Source organism: Lichenostomus cassidix, chromosome 2, assembly GCF_008360975.1.
Source record: "Lichenostomus cassidix isolate B80296 chromosome 2, HeHo_3.0, whole genome shotgun sequence".
Lineage (NCBI taxonomy): Eukaryota > Metazoa > Chordata > Aves > Passeriformes > Meliphagidae > Lichenostomus > Lichenostomus cassidix.
The window spans coordinates 105,404,494-105,428,272 of NC_139482.1; the positions used below are offsets into that span (position 1 = coordinate 105,404,494).

The window sequence follows — 23,779 nt, forward strand, 5'->3', positions numbered from 1 at the left end:
AAGCTCCTAGTACAATCTGTTACACAAACAGTTTTGCTGCATTCTGAAGTCTAACTACTAAGATATGAGCAGCTATATAACCAAGGGTAAAAAAACAACCCAAACTGAGTTTTACTTGCACACAATATAAATGTTTTGAGAAACTGACCCCATCAAAGAGAAGGGTCATTAAGCATGATACTGCAAACTACCCGAAAATACCACTACACTTCTACTGAAATATGTGAAATATGGGGGTTGGACTAGATGATCTCCAGAGGTCCCTTCCAGCCCAAACCATTTCATGCAATATCAGCCATTTAAGTTCCCAAGCCAAATGGGAGTGCCTTAATAGAAGCTAAATTACTGATAAGCAGACTTAGGAGACCAGAGTCACAAGAGCATGACAACAATTTTAGAGGAACTCAGTTTAAGCATTCTCATCATCCATATGCTATCTTCAAAAAACTATTCCATGATAACAGAATTCCCATGGCCACAATTTAAGTTAACATCAACAGCAACCACCTTATATGTGTTTCAGAAATAGTACTACTATAGCTGTTGTTTACAGATCAATTGATAAGAGAGCAAAAGTCAAAAAGAGGGAGCTTGTGGAAGTATAACCTCATTAATACTGTGATCAAATACTTGCATTCCAGAGGCTTCCTTAGCTTTAGCTCTTTCCAACCAGCTGTTTTACATCCACCGTATCTCTGTCTCCTGACTTCCTGCCTCCACATCTTTTAAGCCACATGCCTGTACTTTCAGATGCTTATGCCATGTTACAAGGGAGAATTTGGAAGAAAGTTTCATGCATCAACAGAGATAAATATAAGATAATAATAATTGAGATAAAAATCTCTCCAGTCACTTTAGGAAATGTACATTTCCTAAAGTGACTGGAGAACATTCTTGAGAACTCATACTGGCTTGAAAAGAACATACTGGCTTTGCCTCAAGTAGACTAAAAAGCCTGGGTTAAGATTCAGCTGCTGAAGATCTAACTTCTAGTAAATAACATGTTCTGGTGTTAGGCGTCACAGTAAAAGTAGATTTAAGCAGCTAAAGTTTTATGAGTATAACAGTCTGCTAATAAAAAAAATGCACAGTAGGAGCAGAAAGGCCTGAATGATCAGTAGGCAAAGTACGAGGAATTCTGGAGATAAAGGACATTTCTGAAGAGCTACACAAATTCTGCACAGAAGTATTTACCTAAGGGTAGGAAAGTCAAAGAGGTTTACATCACACAGTTGTAAGTGTATTCCAAGGAACACCTGCTAATTTACTCAAAAACTGACTCAAGGTCAAAAATGTGATAAGCACTTTGAACAGGTTTAGGAATCAACATACAGCTGTCCTCACATGTACAGAGCTCAAAGATACCAAATATTTAAAAAATCACTTAGAAATTAAAATGTTCACAGGCAGAGTTACATGCTCACACACAGTTACATGCCACATGAGAGAAAGCAGATTTCTTTAATGACAGATTTCTAAAAGGAGTTGCCTTTTTCTGATTTTTTTTCACATCAGCTTAAGGGTTAGTCAGACGTAACAAGTGTTAAAATTATCTGAATCAAGAACAGACCACTTATGTCAGTGCATTAATTACAATTAGTACAGCCATGCCAGTGTATTAATGCACTGCTCTTCCAAATCTTAAGTGCTGTGTACAGTTCTAGTTCTCTCTCCATTTCAAAGAGGACAACACAAAAACTCCAAATAAGATTTACAAGGATGACCAAAGATTTAACAACAGTTTCCACACAAGCAGTAGGAAATACATAGGCTCTTGACTATAAGAAAAAAATGTAGAGAAGGGAAGTAAATTACGAATAGGTGTTCACTCCAGCTTCTAGGCAGAAAAATAAAGAACATCAAATTTCTCGATATAGAAGTCTTACAATTGTGAATTGTGATGCCTTAACAGGTATTACTAAAGATGCTAAGTAGGTAGAAAATGTTCCATACTGCATGTCTTACTTCCAAGGAAACTCTTCAGGACTCTCAAAAGTTTGAGTTCAAGCACTGGGACTCTGCTTCAAAACCCAGCTAGATTTTGTCCTGGGTACCCTGCTTTAGTTCATTCTGCTCTGCAAACAGGAGCTGGACTAGATCATGTCCAGAGGCACCCTCCAGTGTCAGTTCTGTGATCTGCTTCTCCCACAGCCATACCATGCCACCACATTGCTGAGCTGGCATTACTATGAGTGTGCACACAAACACACATATACAGTTTTCAGTTTCTGTTCAGCATGAAACTGTTATGCAGACAACTGCCCATTAAAAACTACAATGGATGTGAACAACAAAGAGCTTGCTTTCAAGATTAAAGACAGGCCACACTGTGGTGAAAACCTAGGCACCCATGACATTAAGGTACACACAATAACATAATAAGCTTATCCCAGCAGACCACAAATCATTACACTGCTGTTTACAACTAACTAGCTAATTCTTTCTAAAGTATTTAAAAACACAAAAGAAGTTGAAAACCATTGGTTTTGCAACCTCCAACTAAGAGGCTGGAAAATCCTTGAGGGTTCAGCACTTTACCAATATAATATAGTGCACAGCATTAATATTCCAAAGTCACAGCCCTTTGAAATGCAAGGCACAATGTCATATTTTGTTACATTAGCATTATGTCTTGAATCACTTCACTTGAATTCTTACCAAGGCAGTCAGCTTCCCTGTTTCCCCCTCTCTTGCTGCTCCTAAGAGGAGTTCTTCCAGTTTCCTTTCTTGTGTCCTTTCCACTGCTATTAAAAAAAAATAAGTAAAAGCAAGGTCAGTCTCAGTAAAGTATCTATGAAGTACAGCATTGAAAAAAACTATAGCAAAAAAAGCCTGGAGAAGGAAGAGTTTCCAGTATTATTTATCTGGGACAGGTATAAATAGATTATTTACTCAGAAAGTCTGTGCCAGAGCAAAAATATGTTCAAAGCACAAAAAATTTGACAAGATGTGCAAGTTTGTATACACACAGATATTATTAGTATTTTTTCAACACTTAAAACCAAGCCCACTCCCTGCAAAAGGGAAAATGGGAACTATGCAACACCCTCATCTCAGATCTTCCCTATGTTTTCAGCTTCTCTTCTACTCTTCTTATCATCCTACCAAACTTTCATTCTTCAGTAACAATTCAGCAGATGAGCAGGAAATGAATAGCAGGAAATAGCAAGAAATGAGCTATCTGCGTATTCGCATGTAGAACCAGAACAGAGATCACTTCTTACATGCAGTCTGTGGTAGTGGACAGAGCTCCAGCAGTATTTAACAGTAACACACACTAACACCAGGAAGCAACACAGATTTTATTCTTCAAAAGTATAATCAGTGAACTAGGTTAGTGTTCGGACACCATCTGCCTCACCTCTGACACCTGTGAGGCCATGGAGGAAATAAGGGGAAGGGTTTTTATTTTTAATGCCTTTTGATATAATGTCTAAGACTGCAATAGCAAGTCCTAAACCTGATCCATAACGGGGTCACCTTTGCAAACTGTTCAGAATTTTGCTCTCTAATGATTCAGTTGACACAAAGTCACTTGCTATTCCGGACTTGAGTTTGTCCTCTTCCACTAAGCCAAGGCTTTGACTACCATGTACCATTCAAAGCTGTAGCAAGGACTATCCCAGCAGGACTGAAATAGTTACCTGCATAATGCTATTTTCACTTAATTCCCACAGTCACAAAAAAATCCCCACCTGTCAGTACTGCAGATGAGAACCAAAAATTATGACCTTTTTCTTTCAAATGACCAAATTTAAAGAGAAAATTAAACTAAGCTTCTATAACTTGCAGGGGAAAAAAAGCAACTTTTAGAATGCACACGTTAAAAAAACCCCAAAACAAACTATGACCTATTAAAGTTACCTTCCAACATATTCCTTATGTCTTTGTCATGAGTAACTTCTTTTGCAGTCTCTCCACTCCCATTAACAATAGAAGCATCAGCATTATACTGCAAGAGTAACATCACCACCTCCTGAAAAACAATTTGAAAAACATTGCTTATCTGTCTGTGTAACTAAAAGGCCACAATCAGGCTTTCCAGCTATTGACATCCTGTAAGATGAGCTTTGTAACCAACGGCTTCTCGCCACTGCTGGTTTCTTATGAAAACAGGAAGGGATGTTTTAGAGAGATTGAAGAGTGAGACTGACTGCGAACTTTTCTCTCCCACCAGTCTGGCTGAAGGAACCAATAGGAGTTACAGCTGAACAGACTGACCCTGAAAAGCTGGTGTACCTGGTGTGAATGCTGAGTCTGACAGATAAAAATAGTACAATAGAATCTTTTGACCAGACAGTAAGCAGTCACTCCTTCTGAAGGGCCAAGGTATTATCCATAGAGGTAGTACTAGTTTTGGAATGATGGTGGCATTGGCAGGGGAAAAAAAAAATCAAACTGGTCTCACACTACACAAGCCTATAAAAAGCCTTCTAGTTCTAGTTATGTATGAAGAAACAGCACTTCTAGACACCAAATGGGCTTGTGTGTCCTAACTTAGAGATTTTTTCCCCTGCAGAAGCTACTAAGATTAAAACAATGTGGTTTCTCTCTGTGGGTTTTTTTTGGACAGAGTTATACAAGCTAGGCAATGTGCCTAATCCTTCTGAACACACTGTACCAAAACAGACAAAAAGTCATTTTTAGACACTGTAAAAAGATCTTTTTGAAGTGATCTTATTGCTAGCACTTTCTTAGTATTTCTACAAGTGAGACTTAAAAAAGCCAACGTACTTTACCTTACGGCCTGTGAAAGCTGCACGATGGAGTGGAGTGTCCCCCATGTCATTCAGCACATTCACATCTGCACCAGCCTAAACAGCAAGACCAAAAGACATCTGAATGTCCTTCGAACAAGAACTACATAGCTATGCCTTCTGACTGGGGGGAAGGGGAGGACAGGACACTAATGTCCTCCATCCCATACCTTTTATCTGAAAGGAGGAATGTTTGCCACACTGTACAGGCACGGTTCCAAGAAACCAAGAAATCCTATCCTTCTTTCATTAAGTATTTCTTCCATACCACTTTACCTAACCTCTCAAAGGGTCAAAAAGAGGGCAGGGCATACTTAACTTCATCACATATATTTAGATCACATGATTTAGCCAGGCCAGTGCTGCTTGCCTAAAGTTAACTGATGAACCTGACTAGTTCCAGAGCTCTGTTTCTGATAATGCCTCCTTCACTTGCTCTTTGAACACAAAATCTAGGCAGAAGTACACAGACACACTTATACATGCCTACCTTTCACAAGTGCACAGCCTCACTTATTTCTCACCTTATTCTTTAAATAATGCCCTTTCAAGAGCTCTATGAAAGGAACAAAAAGTACAAAGTTACATATACTCTTCCAACTCTTGAAACTGGATGCTTGATAAATGCATAAAGTGATAAAACTTTACCTTTTGCTTTAAGTAGCCTGCTTGAATTGAAACAATTATTTACTGAGCAAGTGTGTAGGCTAGAGAAGAATTTCTCAAAGAAATCTCAAACTTGTTTCCTCCTTTAATGTCTGGATTATGGCTGGCAACTTTTATTCTTAATGAAATTCAAGTTTAGATTAGCTTTGCACTTGAGGCTGTTTATCACACTCCTGCCATCTACAGCAAAATCTTTCAAATATGAAAGAGGGTCTAATATAGTTAAGGTTGGTTGAAGCTACCCTGAGAGCAAAAAAAACCAAACAAAACAACAGTCAGAAACTACATAATCACTGCATTTGCAGTTGTTATGCAAACACATCAGTTTTGATGACAGAAGTCCATAGTTTCAAAATTCATCACACAGTTTACTATTTCAAAGATGTTAGAAAGAAAGCATGAGTCAAACTATGTTAGCCTGTGCCTGAAAAAAATGCATACAAGTTACTTTGCACAAAGTTCTGGGCATACTTCTATGCGCAACATAGAATTAGATAATGCAGGGTTTTTGCATTTGGTTTTTTGCATTATTGCAGATTTTTTGCATTTGAGACACTTTAGACTTTTCTACAGCTCACTAAGTGAAATTGCCTAAACTTAAATACTTTATGTACTACAGTGAACTACATCAAACTGTTGAAGTAATTGCATTACTCGTATCACTTGCTGGCTTATGATGTACAGATACCCACTAAGCTTCAAAAAACCTGAGTTTTCATGAGTGCATACTTATGGACTGCACTCTTTAGTTCCTACATACAGTTACCCACACACCAAGAGAAAACCAGCTAAGTACCAATAATGGTAAAAACTGCTCAGAGTAAGGGCTGTATGCTACTGTATAGACTTCCACTGTCATTGTTTTGGGTCCTTCTAAACCAGGCCTATCTTAATGCCACAAAAATCATTTATCCCTATGTTACATATAGATAAACTGTAGGAGTGGCTCTGCCTCTCTGCAAAGCCTCCTTTCTTCTATCACGAAAACGTGAACAAACACTAACTGCTTCAAGCCTAACACACAGAGGAAAATAGAAATATACCTTCAGCAAATCCTCTACCACAACAGCATGTCCAAAGTAGCAAGCAAGGTGAAGAGGTGTCCAACCCATATTAGATTTACTTCTGCCTAAAAGACAAAACAGGTAAATTAAGTTTTGATCACACAATACAAGAGAGATATTGTCATGTATGTCAAGGCTGGCATGGAAGACCATTCTTCACATTAGCAGAGGAGCAAGGAGGCTGGAAACATCAATACTATTCATATTATTTAAATCAGTAAATCAGGAGGCAGTTTAAGAAAGCTGGATTCAAATCCAAAAAAAGAGCCAACAAAACCCAAAAAATACCCCCTCAACTTTCTGAAAGGAGAAAGTCATGTAGCCCGACTGAGAATAAAACTTTTGTCTGCTTTTTCAACACTATCAAGAAACTTCAGTTTCTTTTATTCACTGTGAAAATGCCACATGCAAGTACACTTTTCTCTTGTTTATCAAAAACTCTTTGGTTTATACAATTTTCTTCACACAAATGAGAAGACAACCCATCTTTCAAACAAAGGATTCAAAATAAAACTAGTGGAACGACTTAATGTTGAGGCTTTTGTGGTCAGTTTTTTGTTGTCTTGTGCTTTACTCAGTTTTAATGAAGACAGCCTCACTTAGTAATGTGCTTTGAAATCTTTATGCGCCTTAGAGCTCATGTACCATGTAGAGCTCTAAGTTGCAGAATGATTAAGCACTGACAGAAAGCAGGCACAGAAGTGACCATACAAAGGAAAATATTATTTATGCTTTAAAAAACATTTAAAACATGACCTGGAGGGCTGGCTGTATGAAATTCAACAAGGGTCCTACAATCACTTCTTTAAAAGCAAGATATTAAAGCATTAGAGATTACTAAAGTTAACAACTCACTTTACTTACCAACTGCAACGTTCAACTGCATTAGGCAAAGGCAACTTGTGCTTTGTTTTTACTAAGCAACAGACCCACAGCATTACAGTGTCACCTAAAAGCTATCATTTTGTACTTTAGAAGAAAAAGGAAAAAAGGCAGTAGATATTTTTTTTAAATTACTGCCACCATTAAGTTTTCCCCTGTCATATACTCTCAAGTCCTGAGGCATGGAACATGCACAACATAAGTTTGCCCCGAGGAAACAAGCCACAAGCACAAGGAAAAACAAATGGTTCATCTTGAAAGTTCATCATCTTTTCTGCTCTCATACTAAAAATTAGCATTAGAATGTGCTTCAGAGCTGAAATATTTTCCCAGTTCTTATAAGTGTTTCCAGCTAACATTCCTGCCCTTTATTGACAATTTCTTTTGTAATTTGATTCTCTTTCTTCTCCACTCCTGGTGTTCACAGCCCCAGATTTAGATCTTTCCCTCGTTACAGCCTGGCCTACAACAAAGCTCCTACCCAATGTCACTGATGGGCCAAAGTATTACAGAAGGTAAATACTTCATGGATCACTAACTCTGGGGCTATTTATGTTGGATAACATACTAAAGGGACATCACTCATGCCTCAGTCCAGTAGGGAATAAGGTTCATTCAAAGAACACAAAAGAGATCTGAATTGCACTGAATTCATACAATTAGTCCAGAACAGCCCTTAGTTACCAGCACTGACAAGATGGTGTTGCTGCCAAGGAATTCAGTCATGAAAAAAAATAACCAGGAACCTGTCCAGATTTGTTGTTCTTACTGAATAAAGTAAGAACAGGCCCTTGTTCTGCATCCACTCTGAATGTTTGCATTTCTGATGTTAGCTGACCGTTTATTTCTCAAGCTTTTGAGGTGTTACTGCTCTTCAAGTGACCACAAGTCACTGGGGAGAATGCAAGGATAGGAGAAATAATGTAATTCAGACAAGAAAACATAACTCCTCTCCCCGTTACACCCAGCTCTTAAAGGCCAATTAACTCTAAGTCTCAAGTGTTACCATTTGTTTAGAGCATGAAGAAGACAAGGTAGGCAGTCATTTTCCAGCTTTGGCCTGCTAGGCCACTGTGCAGTCATTCAAATGTATATTTTGCCATAACAAACTACTGACCATTAGCCTTACTTTACAGATTTTTTACTTTGCAAATTCCTAGATATGCTATTTTCTCATATTTAAGGAGAATGAGCCAACAATAGATGGCCTTAGAAAACATCATCATTTTGGATGAAACCTGGATTTGGTTTTAATGTTTTAATGTAGATACCTTCTTTCCAAACCAGCGAATTGAGGAACCCAAAAAGAGAAGTTCAGATCATTTGGCTGAATTTTCCTCAAGCAAACCCTGCATAACTGCAAGCACTGACTGGGTATAACACAGTCACAACAGAACAAGCACAGGAAGCCTGAATTTATTTTCTCTTCCTTCACTTTGGCTGAAATTGTCATGTTTAGGATCATTGTTGTCAGACTTGACACTTATAAATATACAGCATGCACAGCCTCAGATATAGCTCCACTCTGAAAAGACAAGATGCTGAAAATAGGCTTTGACACCCAGGCACATTTTAACTTGTCAGACTTAACGGCTACCAAGGCACACCCTGCAGAAAGTTTACACCACCTCCAGTACAGCCTTCCACCTGCTCCAGAAGCACTTTATTCCAAGCCAAGTGTCACTGCCTTATCAGATGCAAATCCTGATGGAAGTGCTACAGCACTGAAGGTATTCCCCATACCCTGACTTTCTAGGGACATCTATTATCCAAGGTAATGACAGAAGAACAAGAGGCTGTCAGGAAGAGAAGAAAGACTGAGGGTTGTAAAAGGACAGTTACAGTCTACGGTGTGTATTTTAGTTAGTCAGCAGGTTGTTATGCAATTACTATCTGATAGTACCCAACAGATCAGAACTTGTAGCAACACATAGTGGTTTGGCTAGTGAGGAGGCAGAATGGCAGGGCCAGTTATATAGCAGAGGCTGTTTGGCCTGAATTTGTCATAGACTACTTCCAATAGAATACTCTATGTGACCAGAGTGAAACAAGTCAGTCTCTGAAAACTGACTGCAGAAAAATAGAGATTTAACTCTGAAGTTTCACACAACTAGAGCAGTTCCCCCAGATAACGTTAATTACACTTCTGTGTCCCCTAACATTTAGAAGAATTGAAACTTCAAAAGCAGAGATTTCACTGTGAACAGATTCCAATTCAAAACTACTTTAGGTTAAAAATAATATCACGAGCACATTCCCTCTAGCTTCCCAAACCTCCCATTAGCAAGCATTAACTAGCTGGCATGTACTGCTAAACTAGAAAAAACAGCTAAGCACCATCTTTCCCTTCATTACCTGAGCCTGTCCTATGCTGCAGACTTTCTGACCAGAGACCCATTTATTTGCTTGATATAACAGACTGCAGATAATGCCACTTCTTTATGCTTTCTTGACTTCAGATTATGTGTAAGAACACAACAGAGACACTCTGAAATCTCTTCTAAGCAGAGGAGACTTCAGGAACTTATTTATGGGCACTGTTGCATGAATCTTAAGGTACTTTTATTCCAACTGTTTAGGCACTACATGTCTTGAATATTTACCAAGGACATACTTCTGACGGTGGAGGACTTCAGCTTCATCAAGGTCTGTTTGGTTCCCCTTTAAATTATGAACTAGCTCCCCAAAGAGGACGTAGCAATCACTTGGGTTTCACAACTTGTTTTTCTGAGGTGAGTACATTAACCATTGAGAAAACACAAACACGGCTGAGTAGTCAAACAAAAGGATAAGTAAGCTGATGATTAAGAATGAGACTTGGGAAAACGATAGAGCTTGTTCAGGTAACAGGAATCCCTGCCCTTTAGGGCAAGGTGTTCCCTTCTGTTATGGCTGAGAGAAAGCACAGCTGATCTTTCCCCTCTCCCTCTGTAGCACTTTCTTCTCAATGCTGCTAAACAGTGAAATGTCGAACAATGGAATACCAGTCTGGGTAGAAAGAGTGGCATACACATCCACATTTTGGAAGCAACCAGAAACACACTCGAGTAAATAAAGAGAAATATAAAGCAACTAAAATAATAAAGAAGTAAGGTAGTCTGCAATTGCTAGCAAGCTTGCAAATCCATTCCCAGTTTGAAGTTTTAATGCACAGCAAGCAAGTTGCTGAGCCACACCAGTGTCAGCTACACATAAGCAAAACTTCAGTGTTGGCCAAAGACCGAGACACTGATGAAGAGCAGTTTGAGTTTCTCTTCTCAAGTGGCCTAGTATTCTGCTAATAATAAAAAATATACGTATGTCCCAAACGTTTTTGCAAGTGGAAAGAAATGTAATGCTCCTACTGTGTGATAACAAAACACAGGCTTAAAAATATATAAAAATAAAACAAACTCACACTGAGCAGAGCACAAATGACTGACGTGATCTAATCTTCTCTGCAGCTCTGATGCAGGCTATTTACCTCCTAAACCATACCCCAGGCACCACAGTCTGTTTTGTTCAGTATTCTAAAGCTTCAAAGTTGCAAAGTTGACATAAGCAGAAACACAGGCAAAAACAAGTATTGAATTCTTTGTCTTGTTGACACTTCTAGTGTCTGTGAATTACACTGAGGTTTTCTGTACACTGCAACTATCCATACTCTTTTATTATCTTTCCTCTGTACAAGTATGTCCTTAAGTCACGGGGTAAAAACTGTTTAAGTGGGTTGTTTATTACTCTACTGAACACTCCAAAGAAAGCAAGATTATACTATCATTATCAGTTTCACTACATATGACTTCAACAGCAAGATTACAAACATTTGAGGAAGGCTACTAACCTTTACAGTTGATATCAAAGCTTATTTCTCCTTTGTCCATGGTATCCAACAGCTGTTTAACTTCTTCAGCATTTCCATTTCTAGCATCATGAAGAAGCTGCTGTTCTGCTTCTGTAGTCATCTCTAATAAAAGATATGAAAGAACAAATTTTGCAATCTCTTATACTGCTGTAAGTTATGGCTTAAAATTACGTCACTTTCCCCTGTTATTTAATACCAACCCTGGTAGGAGAAAGATAACTGCTCTCTCTGTGGAACACACTTAATATGTGAGCTGTTGCAACAGTCCAGCACTCAGGCTACTAAGAAGCATTAAAATTCCTCATACAAAGCAGTTAAATAACCAAATACCCATGTTTTCTTGCTTCTCTGTTTTCTAGGTTCTAAAGGTGGCTTGGGAGTTGAAACTCTATGCCACAAACAAGGCAAGCTTTGCTACAAGCATAACCAGTAAGCGTTCGCTTTTTCCTTACAGGGCTTTCACCCTTATCCCTTAAGGTTTCCAAAGGCAACAGGAAAGAAAAAAAAAGTAACTATGTACATCCATTAGCCCAAGTATTAATTAATTGACAGTTATTTTGGCTGCCAACTCTGAGGAATAGAATGTCTTTGCATGGAGGTGTGAGATACACATCAGTGATTAGTACTATCATCTCTAGAGCTTGGGTATCTGAGTCCCTGCAACCTTGACTTGGAGGGGAATCAGGGACTCATGCAACTTTTTAGATTTGATCTTATCTTTAAAAAACATAATAGTACAATACAAGGAAGTTAACACACAACTGTAAAACATCACTAATTAATTCTAATCCTACCATTGCTCTTGAACTACAAAGGAAAAAAATGGTACTTACATCTTTCAAGGAAGGGAGAAAACAAAACCTTTTAACATAACCATTAGACGGGGAGCCTTAGACCTTTGGGCAAGCGATACTGCTACTTACCAGGTCTGTTGAAGAATACAGTTACTAGCGATGCCTAAACCAATCTTTTTCCACACTGAAATCACAATCTGAAGTTGGTTGGCCTTTTTAATTTTTTTAATCCTATTACAACAACTACCAACAATATAAAGTTTAACAAGCGCAAGTGCTGGACTCTGCATCTGGGACAGAGCAACCCTGGATGTGTGTACAGACTGGGGAATGAGATGCTGGAGAGTAACAGTGTGGAAAGGGCCCTGAGGGTCCCAGTCAGTGGCAAATTGAACATGAATCAGTCGAGCCCTGGCAGCCAGGAGGGCCAAACCTGTCCTGAGGTGCATCAGGCACAGCACCACCAGCCAGGCAAGGAAGGGGATTGTCCTGCTCTGCTCTGCTCTGCACTGGGGCAGCCTCACCTTGAGTCCTGGGGACAGTTTTGGGAGCCACAATATAAAAAAGACATTAAGATATTAGAAAGTGTACAAAGAAGGGCAACGAAGATGATGAAATGTCTAGAGGGGAAGCTTTATGAAGTGAGGCTGAGGTCATTTAGTTTGCTCAGCCTGGAGGAGAGGAGACTGAGGGGAGACCTCATTGCAGTCTTCTACATTCTCATGAGGGAAAGCAGAGGGGCAGGTACTAATCTCTTCACTCTCGTGACCAGAGTGAAGAGTGACAGGATTTGAGAAAAAAGCATGAAGCTGAGTCAGGGGAGGTTGAGGTTGGATATCAGGAAAATGTTTTCCACCCAGAGGGTGTCTGAGCACTGGAACAGGTTCCTCAGAGAAGAAGACACAGCACCAAACCTGACAGTTCAAGAAGTGTTTGGACAATGCTCTCAGGCACATGGTGTGACTCTTGGGGCATCCTGCATAGAGCGAGGACCTGGACTCGATGATCCTGATGGGTCCCTTCCAACTCAGGTTATTCTATGATTCTGTCATTCAGCTAGACCTAGATACAGCAATGCCCTATTTAAATACACTGCATTTAAGAGGTGACAAGAAAACAGCTTGTTTAAAAACAGCTTCAAAGGACTGTGCTGCTATAGACAATTTATTGCTGTTGATACAATAGAAAAACAAGAGGCTGTGTCCAAATTTGGTGTATCCAGTCTAGTATGTTCACCTGACATACTAGGTTTACCATATCCTACAGTCAGTTAATGATTACTGGCCTCACATAGTTAGCTTTCCTATACTAGCAGAGGTTCTGATTGGCCCCACAAAATGTTTACACTCTGCTGTTCTGGACAGGCAGCTTGATTGTACCACACACACTCACAGCTTAAATAGATGCAGGGAGCTCTTTGACTACTGTAAGATAAGAAGCCACTCAGCAAGAAAAGAGACAGTGAGAACACCGGGTAAGAAACAAACAGCCTGTAACAGCAACAGATCCTGTAATATTCAAGACTGAGGCAGAAATCTAGAACAGGACAGACTGCCAAAGAGCTAACAATACAGCAAAGAGAGGTTTTCCTACCTTTTTCTCAATCAGCAAAGGGAACAGAGAGAAACCACCTTCAAAGAATTTGATAAAGACAGCTAAGCAAGCCCCTTCTAGCATATTTCCGAAGAACAGACTGGATCAGTCACCTGAGATCTACCACAGACACAGGACACAAATGCCTTCTCCAGAAGTGGTTAGTCACTATTCTTGTTCATGCAGGCTTTTCAGTTCTACCAGAAAACAAAACAAACCAGTACTAGTTCTTCTAGCAGTCCTTCAAGCCCTGAAGCTACTTTCACCTTTAAACAAGAGTCTATCCATTTGTGGACACAACACAGCAGAGTTTATTGTTACTGGAGCAGGTATAATTTTCCTCAGTGAATCAGTTCTACCAGTGTCTACAGAATGAGCAAAATCATTTATGTTAATACTATCTCTGAAGCTGAGTGATACAATTTCAATGGGACACAGAATGCAGAACTGAGAATTGCACAAGCCAAAGCTAAGAGTTAGAGCCATTTTCCTGGCTTAACCACCATGGATTGGGGAGGGAAAGAAAAAAAAGCAAAGCTCATCCTTCATTTTCACCCCCTCCCACACAGTATTGCTTTAGCCATCTCTCAGATGAGAAACACACTCCTATCATTACCCTGTATCATTTGTCAACATCCCACATACTTAGCAGGTACAAATAGCAATGCACTTTCAATGCATTAAGAACGTGCTGTTTCCATTCGATATTGATGAGAAGAAAGGAAGAAAACACAGCTTGGGAAAGAAACCAAGATGCTGATTCAAATAAACAGCTCTTGTATGCAGCAAGGCCTGTTATCTACACAAGCAGAATTTTAAACAGCTCAAGATACACAGAAAGTTGAATCACTACATAAAATTACTCGCACATTTCTTCTACCACCGAATAGTCATAATGTTAAAGTCACTGATTTGTTTGTACTCTTAGAGAAAACATTATCGGTATTTCTACATGCATAGTAACATGGTCTGTCTGCTTCACTGGTTTAGTCCCCAAAGACCTTGCTGTTTAAGCCAGGCCTCCAATTTCAAATACACTTTGTAAGGCTGAAGCACGCAGTGATGCAGAAGAATGACTGTCTGGCTATTAATCATAGTTAGAAGGGTCACTCACGTGAAAATGCTTCTACAACTGGGGCTGGAAATGAATTTGCAAGCCATTACCCATCAGACGAGTGATAAAGAACATAAAGTTTTAGCTAAGGAGCTAAATGACATGCCAGAACGAAGCTGGCAGCAAAGAGACTCTTAACAGAACTTTTTATACTCTTGTAAATCCTGTTTTAAGCAACAGGATTTGCTTTATAATGGAGATTTTTGCTTTATAAGCACCAACAGAAGTTTGAGTGACATTTAGAGTATGGAAACAAATCAATACACAGGCATTCAAGTGCTGTGCACTTGCAGCAGTAGTTTGTATAACCATATTCTCCTGCAGACAGGAGTTTATTTGGTCCCATGACCCATCATAAAGAGAGCTCCAAAATCGCCACCCACCAGTTTTGAGGCATGAAGCCAGGCCATCAGCACTGAGGGAGAAACTTCGTAACTTGGCTTAGAGTTATTAGCCTTAAGATACTACTAGCAAGTTAATGTATATGAATTGTGCTGCCTCAATGCAAATCTACTAGCCACTTAAGAGAGAACACATCTCTTTCAGTCGGTTCTGTTGCTATCATTACCTTATTCCATTAATCAGCTGATACAGGTTAAATTGCCTTTCACAGCCCCTAGTTATGCCTTGTGCCCTTGAAAGGTTTGCAAGGCAGTCTCCACAGTCACTGGCACACCATGACACAACACCACAGAACATTATTCTGCATTTCCTCTGCAGCTGAGATGTGACTGCAAGGCACTTCTGTTGAACTCATTAAGACTACCAGAGCAGTAGTTGACTGCTAATTGAATCTTATCCTTTAAGAAGGTACAAAAAATAGCATTGAGATGCTCCACTTTTATCTTCTTCTATGAGACCTATGCCAGAGTGATCTTGTCACGCTACTACAGGGTCTGTCTTCACACATGGGTTGTTTCCAATACAGAGAGCACACATTCCCATTCTGCCTGCACGCCTGCTTATGGAGTTTTGCAGACTATTTCAACACAAAAGGCCACCTAACTACCAATATACAAACAACCAATTTTACCCAACTGCTATGATAAAGCCCAAGCAAAAAACCCCTGCTTTTCTCAAAGTGGTCTACGAAGATCTAAAGTTCCATCCCTGACTACCAGGCAGCACTATTCATAGGACCCCACTGGCTTTTGCTTTGACTTCTTCTCCTGCTGAATCCTCCAGCCATGTACAGGGCCCAGAACAGTGACAATACACACTAAGTCGAATATGGGTAGGTTTCACTCACATACAGCTAGAAAAGCTGGAGAGGCACTACTAGCACTGGCCAACTTAACATTAAGGCTCTGAGGCAGCAGCCACCGGTTGCATAGGAAGCTTTCTACTCATGACAAACAGTAACGCTGGCAAAAAGCATAACATTGTCTACTATTTCAATAGATCTCCCTCTAGCAATGAAAATTAGATTCCTACAGGAAAGGATGATACTCGCTCAGGAAGATTTCTTACATGTCCCAGCACGCACACATCATGATGATGTGATACTTGAAAAGAAGGCGGACAAAATGCACCAAACCGCACAAACAGACAGAACCTGTCTACAAACCCACACAACACACTATACTGACAGGAGCTGCTCCAAGAGCGACTGTACTAGAAGCACGAGTGATGTTATCTAAAAGTAATTGTTACAATCTTTGGGTAAAGGGTTGTAGAAGTTAGAAATGCTTCTATGACACAGTCTTCCTGTGAAAGCAGAACCTCTCTGAAGTCAATATATTGTTTGTTTAATAGCAATTATCACAGCTGAAATAACACATCTATTCAATACCACTACCGAGACAACACTACATAAACTACTCCTCGTTCTTGGGCATCTCTTGGCTGTCTTCCGCACATATTTTAGTTATGTTACATCAAAGCCTTTCTTTCAGCCCATGCGCTCCGAACAAGCTTACCCACAGCTCGTGCGAGATCTCACCCGGATCAGCAGGCAAGCACAGTCCCAAGCACTCAGAACTTCAGCAGAACCGCCGGAGTTCCCTACGTCCGCCTGGAATCGAGCGGCTCGTTCCGGTCCCGGCAATTAAAACACTTTTTAAGGCCAGTCAGGCTCACGCGTCGCGGCAGCTGCGCTCCTTGCCTGCGGGGAAAGGTGCCTTCAGACCTGCGGGCACCGGCCAGCGCCGCGCCTGTTCCCGGGAGGGGAACAGCGGGAAGAGGAGGAGGAAGAGGCACCCACGCACAGTAGCAAGAGAGCACAGCCCTTCCCAAGGGCCAGAGACCACCCCGGCCCCCGCCTCCGAAGTCTCCTCTGCTTGGTGCCTCGAGCCGAGCCCGGCTTCGGACCGGCCCCTCAGCCCGCACAACGGACTCCTGACGGGGCAACCAGCCACACCCCCACCCGCGAACACGCTGTCGGCGGCTGCGGGGGAGAGGCGGCCACGGCAGCAACAAAGCCAACGCCGCCACGGGAGGGCGGCGCATCCCCCGCCGCGCCGCGTCCCCGCCGCGGAAGGAAACCCGCCCCGGGCGGGCGGGCTAACGCACCATCGGCCTCGCCGCGCCCCGCGAGCTGCCGCCGCCGCCCCGCGCTGTGCTACGCGCACCGGGCGCGGGCACATGTGACCGGCAGCGGCGCCCCGGCGGCCCGGCCGCTCCCCCCCCGCCGCGCAGGGCGGGCGGCGCGGGCTCACGGCGGGGCGGGACGGGACAGGGCTCCGCCTGCCTAGCCGCCGCACCGGCCCCGTGACCAAGACCAGCACTGGGGCCAGCACTGGGACCGGCACCGGGGCCAGCGCGGCGGGCGTCCCACAGGGGCTGGCCGTGGCGGTCATATCTCGCCGCAGCCCGCCTGAAAAGCCGGGAGGGGTGAAACAAGGCCCCGCCGAGGGCGCTGCGCCCGCCTGCCCTCTGAGAGAAACGGGCCCGCACCGGGCGCATCCGGCAGCGGCCGCGCTTCCCAGGGATGGACAGTGACCCCGCTGCGACCGCGGGGCTACGCCGCAGGTACTGCCCTGTGCCCGCTGCAGACTGGTGTCACACTCGTTCCGGTGGTGCCCAGCGACAGCACAAGGAGAAATAGCCATAAACTAAAACATAAGAAGTTCCACATCAGCATGAGCAAGAACATTGCGTTGAGGGTGTCAGAGCACTGGAACAGGTGCCCAGGGAGGTCATGGAGTCTCCCTATCCGGAGACATTCCAAACCCAGCTGGACGTGTTCGTGAGGCACCTGTTAAGCCCTGGATCCTTAGATCCAGGGGTTTAACTCAACGTTCTCGTGCTGTCTCTTAGTGCAAAGAATAAATCCCCACCAGATGTAGTCAAGAGGTGAAATTCACACTAAAGCTTACTGGCAATACTATAAAAATCAAATGCTCAAGAACCAACCATCTTTGGCAACGGGCGCAAGAGAACATATAATTCAACATAAAACCACTTAGCAGTACTCACTGTCAATTTAGCATTTACCTAGCACCAACTTAGCCCAACTGAGATAGAGCTTCAAACTTACGAAATGCTATGTTACCCCAAAGTTCAAGGCAAATAGAAGCAGAAGGAGAGGCAGAGAGGAGGACAGAAGGGGAGAAGAGATCTAGGAAAACACACACAGAGCTACCACCTCCTAGGATTGCAGTGAGGACAAAACAGAAACTCCCTGCAGGCTTCTAGGCTGTGACCATGTGCTGACCTTGTGCTCTGCCTTTTAAGCCCCACAGCCTTCATTTGCCCGTCAGGCAGAGCGGACTGCTGGTTGCATGGCCAGTCAAAGCCAGGGTAAGCACTGAGACCACAAGAGGGCAGTTTATTGCTGGGTACAAGGTACCCAAGCCTATATAGGGGGTCCAGCTCAGAAAGCTTAAAGAACAGAAATGTTGAGACCGTACAGCGATAATCTTGGCAGGCCATATCCAGTGCCAGTTCCTGGAGCTCGAGGCTTTTTAGATCTCCCAACCCTTACCCTAGGTGTAATCACAACACTAGCCCCAGGAAATTACCCAAGCAGAGTACCTGGGTTATCCAGCTCAGAAAGATATAGGAGCAGCAATGTTGGGGCCCTACCATGATACGCTTCTCAGGCCCTTGCCAGCACCAATGTACCTGGAACTCAAGGCTCTATAAATCTCTAAACAATAAACCTAAGTAAAATCCTAATCTAAACCCTAGTTTATTACCCAAGCCCACTACCTGGGTTGTAAAAACTCCGACTGTAATAGGAGCAGCAATGGTGAGGCCCTGCCGTGATGGCATTAGAAGGCTCTTTGCAGTGCAAGTTTGCCTAAAGCACGAGACTCTTTAAATCTCTCAACCCTAAACCTGGGTGGAATCCTAATCAAAACCCTAGTATGTTAGCAGAGATAAAAAACATGGGATGTCCAGCGCTGAAAGAGAGAGGAGCAGCAATGTTGAAATATTATCGCTATGGCCTTAGAAGGCCCTTTCCAGTGCAAATGTATCTGGAGCGCAAGTATTGTTAGATCTCTCAGCACCAACCCTAGGCCCCACCCTTACACTACCGTTAGTTAATTACGCAAACACAGTACCTGGTTCATCCCGTTAAGAAAAATGTTGAAGCAGCAATGTTGGGGCCTTGGCGCGATGGCCTTTGGAGGCTCTTTGCAGCGCCAGTGTGCCTGGAGCTTCAGGCTCTTTAGATCTCTCAACCCTAACCCTAGCTGTAACCATAACATTAACCCTAGTTAATTACCCAAGCACAGGACCTGGTTTCTCCACCTCAGAAAGAGGGAAGAGAAGCAATGATGGGGTCTTTTCAAGATAGCCTTTGTAGGCACATTCCAGCCCCAGTATCACTGGAGCCAGACGCTCTTTAGATTTAACAACCCTAACCCTAGGCGTGTAACCCTAACACTAGTTAACTGGCCAAACCCAATACCTGAGTACCTCTACTCACAAAAATGGGAAAGCAGCAAAGTTAGTGCCTTTCCGCAATCCTCTTGGCAGGCCCTTTCCAGTGCCAGTGTGCCTGCAACTCGAGGCTCTTTAGATCTCTCAACCCTAACCCTAGCTGTAACCCTAACCCTAGCCCTAGCTAATTACTTGAGCAGAGTCCCTGTGTTCTTCAGCTGGGAAAGATGGAGGAGCAGCCATGGTAGGGCCTTCTCGCAATGGCCTTGGAAGGCTAGTGTGCCTGGAGCTGGAGGCTCTTTAGATCTCTCAACCCTAACCCTAGCTGTAACCCTAACCCTAGCCCTAGTTAATTACCTGAGCCCAGGACCTGGGTCGTCCAGCTGAGAAAGATGTACAATTAGCAATATTGATGTTTGTCTCCATGGCCATTGTCAGCCCTTTCCGGCATGAGTGTGCCATAGGTCAATGCGCTTTACATCTGTGAAGTCTATATCTAGTCCTTGATTTCGCCTGGCACTGGGAGAGATAGATGGGGTTATCACTGTAGGCAATACTGTTTAAAAATTGTGGTGTGTGCAATGTAGGTACTATTTAAGCCCTGAATTCTTAGATCCAGGGGTTTTAACTCAACGTTCTCTTGTTCTCTCAGTCTCTTTGTGCAAAGGAGAAATCTCCGGCAGATGCAGTCAAGAGGTGAAAATCATACTAAAGCTTATTGGCATCTTAATCATAATTAAATGCTCAGAACCCAGCCATCTCTGTGTAAAGGACAAAATTCAACATATAATTAAACCTTCAACCACATATTTCTGAGTGTCAGTTTAGCTTTTACTTTGCATCAACTTAGCCCAACTGAGACACAACTTCAAACTTATGAAATTATGTTACCCCAAAGTTCAAGGCAAAGAGAAGTAGGAATAGGAAGAAAGAGAGCAGGGAAGAGAAAAGGAGAGAAGACATCTAGAAAAGCACAGATAGAGCTATCACCTCCTAGGATTGCAGGGGAGGCAGGACAGGAACTCTATGCCAGGTTCTAGGCTCTGACCATGTGCTGACCTCATGCTCCACCCTTTAAGCCCCATGGCCTTCTTGTGCTTGCCCCTTAGGTGGGACTGCTGGTCGCTCAGCCAGTCAGGGCCCACCCTGGTGAGCACCTGAGCCACCACAAGCGTCCATGGCTAACAGCTCAGCCAGGCCCTGGAGTGGCTCTGGAGGTGGAGCAGGGTGCGGCCTCACCTTCAGCAAAGGCCAGCTAGCCCCTCCCAGCAGACACAGGCACTGCCATTCCAAGATGTTTCGAGACATGCAATGTGCAGTGTCCGACAGCATCCAGCTGTCATGCCCTTGCAATGTCTTGCCCCGTGCCAGTGTTCCTGCAGCTGTAGGCTCGACAGCTCTCTGAAGGCTAAGGCCAACACACAGGGCAGCTTGTTGCTGGGGCTGAGGTGCCCGCTGCTATGTCACCTGTGCTGGGTGACCTAGACTTGGCAGGGGGCTTGGGCTAGATGATCTCTAGAGGTTCCTTCCAACTCTTTGTTTCCTGTGAGTGCTGTGGGTGCACAGCCTTGGCTGCACTCTGCCCAGGGAGCGCCCTTGGCGGGGTGGGATGTGACAGAGAAGAGGCGGCAAGGACGCGAAGGCACCGACAGCATTTAGAGAGATGAGGGGACAAACTGGCCTCAAAGAGGACTGTAACACTACGATAATGGTGCACCACCAGAGGGGAAAAAGTGTCTTCTTGGAAATCGCTTTGGTAGTGTATACAACCATGCTGCAGGTGAAAGGAAATTGTGAGTACACACACTGCTTCAAAGAACAGTGTAGACAAAAGCAAACTCCTCTCTCTCAAAGAGAGAGAATTGGGTGGAACCAGGGAGAAAAAGTGAAGTACTCACTTTTTTCAAGGCCTTTGGTCCATCACTCTTTCCCCTCTGTCCTACCCTTATTTATTCTCCACTACACCTTTCACCTGAAGAGCCGGCACTTTGTTTTTTCTGCCTTTAGCACACGAGAGGGGTTTTGCATTTTGAAAACACCCACCTTGCCTTTGAAATCCTGCAAGAATTTATTGAGGGAGAAGGGAAGATTTGCAGTGTTGTGGCATGACCAAATCTGTGTCATATGCAGGAGTACTGAAAAAGCAGGGCAGGAGGCACAGGTGCCATGAGAAACTATCACAGAAGATTAGGATGAAACTTTTCTTCCAAAAATGGGCAAGTTTAAACCTGATCAATTCTTGTGAAACTCTTCAGACATAAAAAATGAGGCAAGCTTCATTTTTCTGTATTGTCTATAGCTACACATATTTTTAATGTTTGAAGAATGATATACCAAAAGAAGAAAAGGATCAGTTCCACACCTGCAGAGATAACACAAATCTATCATGTTCAGACTTCTGCTGCCTTTTGTTACTTTTAATTATTTTATCTTAGTTAAGAGATCTGCTTCCATGGATGCTTTAATAATAACTATATACCATCTGACAGGCTTCAGGGAAGGATCACTTTGACTTTCTTTTCTTAGGACCAGGTCTTCAAGTTGCTGTCCTTCTTTTCAAACCACTAGCTGTATCATTCCCACATACCTTTTCCTTTACTTCTTCCTCTTGCTTCTGACTTTTGAGCCATCTTTCCCAATGCCATAACTGCTTTAAGGAACCTCACAATAAAACATTTTCCTATTTTGCATTGTATTTTGCATACATGAATACAAAATAAAAATGTGTATATTATCACCTCATATTTCTTACAAATTTTATAATGAAATAGAGGTATTGTCACCCTCCTACTCTATAACCCATTGCAATACAACACAGAGTTTACAGTTCTGTTTCACTCTTTGGCCAGTCAGTGCAGGGTTTTTCTCTGAATCTGAGTAAGAAAGCCCTGAAAACAAATAACTTAATAAATTTAATGTTTTTAAAAAACAGAATAAAGAGCAACAGAGATAGCAAGTAAATCAGAAGCCATGATATCCCCATTCCTGCAGCAGTGGATTGACCCTAGATGGACCTCTCCCATGTCAGGCTGCACAGACCCCATCTGTTCAAAGAAGTTCCTCTTTGGTTGAGATATTTTATTTTTTCTTACAAGAAAACAGCTATTCATAAAGGATGTTCACAAGAGAGGTTCACTCCTTGCTATGCTTCTAGTTAAGATCAAGGCCATGCAGGCAGTGGAATTGCCTACACTCTGTGCCAAGGAGCTGATGGGGTTAATCCTGGTTCCAAGGGTTTTGTGCACTACAACCCAGGCCTGGAGGCAGCACAGCACAGACCTGGGCTTGCTCTGGTTAACTGTATTGTAAATCACTGACTCCTGGATGTACAGTGCTCTACTGGCCAGGATCACTCCTGCTTCCACCATCTTCAAAGAGTGTCTATTTTTCACTTATGTTTTGCTTTCTTGCACATCCCAGAGTAATAATGATCCAGTGAATTTTGGACTTCGAAGTGTGGAAATGAGAATGTTGCTGATAAAGGTTTGTTCTAAGTGTCTCTTTTCTCTATTTTTTTCTTCGTGTCTTTGCCTTTTCAGATAACCTGCTTAAATTAGTGATTCAGAAAGCATGAACCATGTCCCATCTTAGGGCTGAACATACTGGCAAACAGCCTTGCACAGAACTCGCAGAACTGCTTTGTCTGTGATTTTCACAGACAAAGCATAGTATTTTTTCATCCTCTCAGATTCTGTGATGGGGCAACCTTTATTGCACTGACACTTTGTGTTCTTCCTCTTCAGACTAGAGCATACTGGTCAAACTTGAGATATATGACTGGGCAAGGGAGTGCACACAGGGAAATGGGAAGTGGAAGTAATAAATTAATACATGAGGGGTTGTATTTTTGTTTTCACGCAGTAACATTTTAAATGACTGCATGCTTGTTAGCTGACCAGCAGTCCTGAAAGTTTGTTCCTTAGCAGTGCAGCAAGCACAGGTCCTTGCCATATTTCTATACTGATGTTATGTGCTAGTCTGGCAAAGACAGACATCGGAGAATTAATTAATGTGCTTGCACTCTCAGATGTGATTTTTTGTGGATCTCTCTGGATTACCAAGAGCAACTGCCAGTGAGTGATCAAAGCAAATATTCATGTTGTTCTGAACTGCCTGCAATAGAAATTCTTGCAGATGTGAGTCTGTTGCTGAAGTTTCTTTCATATTTTGCAGGAAAAAACCATACAACTTAGTGAATTTGTGGATGGTGTGAGCTGGATTGCCTCTGGAAATGA

The 23,779-nt window shown here is 42.5% G+C and overlaps 1 protein-coding gene across 1 annotated transcript in view; it reads right to left on the reverse strand.

The window, feature by feature from the left end:
- The window catches only part of OSBPL1A (oxysterol binding protein like 1A), a 76,641-nt gene extending 59,578 nt beyond the window's left edge, over positions 1–17,063 (reverse strand). Inside the window, exons 1-6 of the mRNA XM_085052706.1 lie at positions 16,634–17,063; positions 11,193–11,315; positions 6,467–6,552; positions 4,740–4,814; positions 3,865–3,976; positions 2,659–2,744 (exon numbers count right to left, since the gene is read on the reverse strand). Coding sequence (XP_084908832.1) covers positions 2,659–2,744; positions 3,865–3,976; positions 4,740–4,814; positions 6,467–6,552; positions 11,193–11,313 — 480 coding nt within the window. The 5' untranslated portion in view covers positions 11,314–11,315; positions 16,634–17,063. The remainder of the gene's footprint in view (positions 1–2,658; positions 2,745–3,864; positions 3,977–4,739; positions 4,815–6,466; positions 6,553–11,192; positions 11,316–16,633) is intronic.
- Positions 17,064–23,779: the final 6,716 nt, after the last annotated feature.